The following is a 4,411-nucleotide window of genomic DNA, read 5'->3' as shown; positions in this document are numbered from 1 at the left end:
ACGCCATTGGTATGTATTACAAAGTGTATAAGGCTAAAAACGCAAGGGATTTCAGACCGCCAATCTTTTTACCCCGCGGCAGAGACAGGTGACACAGCAGGCAGCCAGCAACTCTCAATCAACCTCAACACTAAAGAAAAGCGAGTGAAACCTCATCTCCCCGCAACCGAGGGTCCGTCCTGCAGAGACTACGCCTCCCAGCATGCAGCGCGGCCACGTCCCGACGCCGGCGCCATCGGACCGGTGCATGCCGGGAAGTAGAGTTTCCGTTTCTGAACTGCCACGAGCCTTTCATGGACTGACGACCTTCGCAGCCCAGAGTCTTCCAGGGCCAATACAGTAGTTTAATTATCCACCTCAGTGATTCCTTTATATTCCTTACGGAGTTTTTCGTTGCAAAGCAATATCCGGACAAGCAGCCTTCCGTTTCCGGTTGGCATGTTGCCGTGGTAACTGGGATGCACAGCCGCGGAGGTTATGGCGGGGCTGAGCAGTGCGCCCATCCCCGACGGGGAGTTCACCGCGGTCGTGTACCGGCTCATCCGGGATGCCCGCTACGCCGAGGCCGTGCAGCTGCTGGGCGGAGAGCTCCAGCGGAGCCCGAGGAGCCGCGCCGGCCTGTCGCTGCTGGGCTACTGCTACTATCGCCTGCAGGAGTTCGCGCTGGCCGCCGAGTGCTATGAGCAGCTGGGCCAGCTGCACCCGGAGCTGGAGCAGTACCGCCTGTACCAGGCCCAGGCCCTGTACAAGGCCTGCCTTTACCCAGAGGCCACCCGCGTCGCCTTCCTCCTCCTGGACAACCCTGCCTACCACAACCGGGTCCTCTGTCTCCAAGCCGCGATCAAGTACAGCGAGGGCGATCTGCCCGGGGCCAGGAGCCTGGTGGAGCAGCTACTGAGTGGGGAAGGAGGAGAAGACAGCGGGGGCGAGAACGAGCTGGATGGCCAAGTCAACCTGGGCTGTTTGCTCTACAAGGAGGGACATTATGAAGCCGCATGTTCCAAGTTCTCTGCTGCCTTGCAGGCTTCAGGCTACCGGCCCGACCTTTCCTACAACCTGGCTTTGGCCTATTACAGCAGCCGGCAGTATGCATCCGCGCTGAAGCATATTGCCGACATTATTGAGCACGGCATCCGCCAGCACCCAGAGCTGGGTGTGGGCATGACCACTGAGGGCATTGATGTTCGAAGTGTTGGCAACACCTTAGTCCTTCACCAGACTGCTCTGGTGGAAGCCTTCAACCTCAAGGCCGCCATAGAATACCAACTGAGAAACTACGAGGTGGCCCAGGAAACCCTCATGGATATGCCTCCAAGGGCAGAGGAAGAGTTAGACCCTGTGACCCTGCACAACCAGGCGCTAATGAACATGGATGCCAGGCCTACAGAAGGGTTTGAGAAGCTACAGTTTTTGCTCCAACAGAATCCCTTTCCCCCAGAGACCTTTGGCAACCTGTTGCTGCTCTACTGTAAATATGAGTATTTTGACCTGGCAGCAGATGTCCTGGCAGAGAATGCCCATTTGACTTACAGGTTCCTCACACCCTATCTCTATGACTTCTTGGATGCCATGATCACTTGCCAGACAGCTCCTGAAGAGGCTTTCATTAAGCTTGATGGGCTAGCAGGGATGCTGACTGAACAGCTCCGGAAACTCACCAAACAAGTGCAGGAAGCAAGACACAACAGAGACGATGAAGCTGTCAAAAAGGCAGTGAATGAATATGATGACACCCTTGAGAAGTATATTCCCGTGCTGATGGCCCAGGCCAAAATCTACTGGAACCTTGACAATTATCCAATGGTGGAAAAGATCTTCCGCCAATCTGTGGAATTCTGTAATGACCATGATGTGTGGAAGCTGAATGTGGCTCATGTTCTGTTCATGCAGGAAAACAAATACACAGAAGCCATAGGTTTTTATGAGCCCATAGTCAAGAAGCATTATGACAACATCCTGAATGTCAGTGCTATTGTACTGGCTAACCTGTGTGTTTCATATATTATGACAAGTCAAAACGAAGAAGCCGAGGAGTTGATGCGGAAGATTGAAAAGGAGGAAGAGCAGCTCTCCTATGAGGACCCAGAGAAGAAAATCTACCATCTCTGCATTGTGAATTTGGTGATAGGGACGCTTTATTGTGCCAAAGGAAATTATGACTTTGGTATTTCTCGGGTTATCAAAAGCTTGGAACCTTATAATAAAAAACTGGGAACTGATACCTGGTATTACGCCAAAAGATGCTTCCTGTCATTATTAGAAAACATGTCAAAACACATGATTGTGCTTCGTGACAGTGTTATTCAAGAATGTGTCCAGTTTCTAGAACACTGTGAACTTTATGGCAGGAACATACCTGCTGTTATTGAACAACCCCTGGAAGAAGAAAGAATGCATATTGGAAAGAATACAGTCACTTATGAATCCAGACAATTAAAAGCTTTGATTTATGAGATTATAGGTTGGAATATGTAGTAATGTCTAATAATGGCTTTTATCAAAATGGCTCTGTTAACTATACATATTTGCAACTCTTTTATCTGTTTGTCCTTTGGCATCTTCACATTTGTTATACGTTGAAATTTGTACACTTTGAAATTATAATTAAAATAATTTAGATGTATCTTTTGAGAAACCTCACAAAAGAAATATAATAAAAAGAACTTGAACCCTAGAAGGATTTATGAAAAATTCAAAAATGAATGGGGAAGTGTGTCTAATAGTATTTGTAATGCCTATGTTCTCTCTCCTTTGTATCTTTTGTGTTTTGCTATATCCTGAAAAAACTCTGCATGAGAAGATTATATCATCCAGAGACCAGGCACTATCAAGTCCAGAACTCAATGTATAGAACATCTGGACATTAATAATAAGGTTTCACATTATACTTCAACAATTTACCCTTAAGTAACACTAATTGGTAATGAATACATTTTGCATAGATTTTAGTATGTCTTGGCAGAATTTTCCAATACAATTGTAATGCTTTATCTAACAAAAATTCCTTATGTTCTAAAATTTTTTTTTAATCTGTAAGATTCAGTAGGAAATATTGTACCATAGTAAAACTATGGTGCTATGGTGTGGAGACAATAAACAATTGACAAATTTCCATGGTTTTCTTTTGTCCATTTGTTAATAATTTGAATATATGATCTTACTCTTTTCATAATTGATCTTTAACAGTGATTAATAACAAGTACCCTTAGAACTCGGTTCTTAATTCTTGTTTCTATTTAAGACACATTAATACTGGACTTTGTTTTTATGTTGTAGCCTTTTGGAAAAGGAAAAATATTCTACGCTATTCCAATGACCCTATCAAACTCTCCTACTCATACCATAGAATGGTATCAATGGATTCTGAAAACTTATCTGTTAGATTCATAATGCCAGTTTCATAGTCAAAACTCAATAGTGTTTGGGGGTTCTCACTGTGAACCCCACTCATTCTGCATAGACATTTAATTTTCTATAAGCTACAAGAGCTTTACTGTTTGTTTCCCCAACCCCTTACACCTTTGCTCTTCATAAAAGTAACTGTCATGCTCACTTGATCTGGTTTAGAAAAAGTCAAAAGCATTAGGTTGAATCATATGAAATTGCTGATTTTGAAAGTTTTCAGCCTATAAAAATAGCAATTCCCATGGATCAACCTAATAGCTCTCGATGAACAGTAGGAATTCCTGCTATAATAATTTTCTTTTTCTTTCACAGAGGAAACAGCTACATAGGTACCCAGATAAAGCGTGCTGAGAATAATTCTTCTGCAGCATGACATCTTTGGGTACTGAAATTCTATCGTAATCTGTGTGAGAATTTGGCTCATAGTGACTTCTACTGCATGGGCTGGAATTTATGTCATCTTTTAGTCTGTTATCCGAGCTGGTATCATTTATCTAGTTGATGGTGATGGTCTCATATTTGGAAGGAAATTCTGAAAGGATTATTAAATGAATTAATATGCTGTACATTGGAGGAAATTTTCCATTTGCTTAAGAAGTATAGAAAACATACAGTGTCCTCACTCAAGTAAAGGACTCCTTTCCAAACCTAGTGGTTCCTTCTATTACAAATTAACTTCTGGAGCAAGTAAAGAAAAAAATATTTTACAGTTTTGGTTTTCCTGTTGGCATGTTAACTGGGATGCACACTCAACACACCTGCTGTTACTGAACTACCCCTGGAAGAAGAAAGAATGCATATTGGAAAGAATACAGTCACATTTGAATCCAGACAGTTAAAAGCTTTGATTCATGAGATTATAGGTTGGAATATGTAGTAATGTAGCAATGTCTGATAATGGCTTTTATCTAAATAGCTTCATTACTCCCATTTCACACATTTTAAAAATCTATATTTATCCTTGACAACTTTACAGTTGTTACATTTGAACTTTGTACACTTAAAA

The 4,411-nt window shown here is 43.0% G+C and overlaps 1 protein-coding gene across 1 annotated transcript; it reads left to right on the top strand.

Annotated features, from left to right (window-relative positions):
- Positions 1-289: 289 nt before the first annotated feature.
- LOC103018064 (tetratricopeptide repeat protein 30A) lies at positions 290-3,112 on the top strand. Its single transcript, XM_007190411.2, has one exon. The coding sequence runs from the start codon at positions 478-480 to the stop codon at positions 2,473-2,475; it is 1,998 nt and encodes a 665-aa protein (XP_007190473.2). The 5' UTR covers positions 290-477; the 3' UTR covers positions 2,476-3,112.
- Positions 3,113-4,411: the final 1,299 nt, after the last annotated feature.

Source organism: Balaenoptera acutorostrata, chromosome 8 (assembly GCF_949987535.1).
Source record: "Balaenoptera acutorostrata chromosome 8, mBalAcu1.1, whole genome shotgun sequence".
Lineage (NCBI taxonomy): Eukaryota > Metazoa > Chordata > Mammalia > Artiodactyla > Balaenopteridae > Balaenoptera > Balaenoptera acutorostrata.
Note: the sequence above shows the minus strand (reverse complement) of the source record. Positions and strands in the feature narration are given on the sequence as shown.

Bases quoted from the DNA above. Each gene is read 5' to 3' on its own strand.
- LOC103018064 (XM_007190411.2), top strand. From the start codon at position 478: ATGGCGGGGCTGAGCAGTGCGCCCATCCCCGACGGGGAGTTCACCGCG.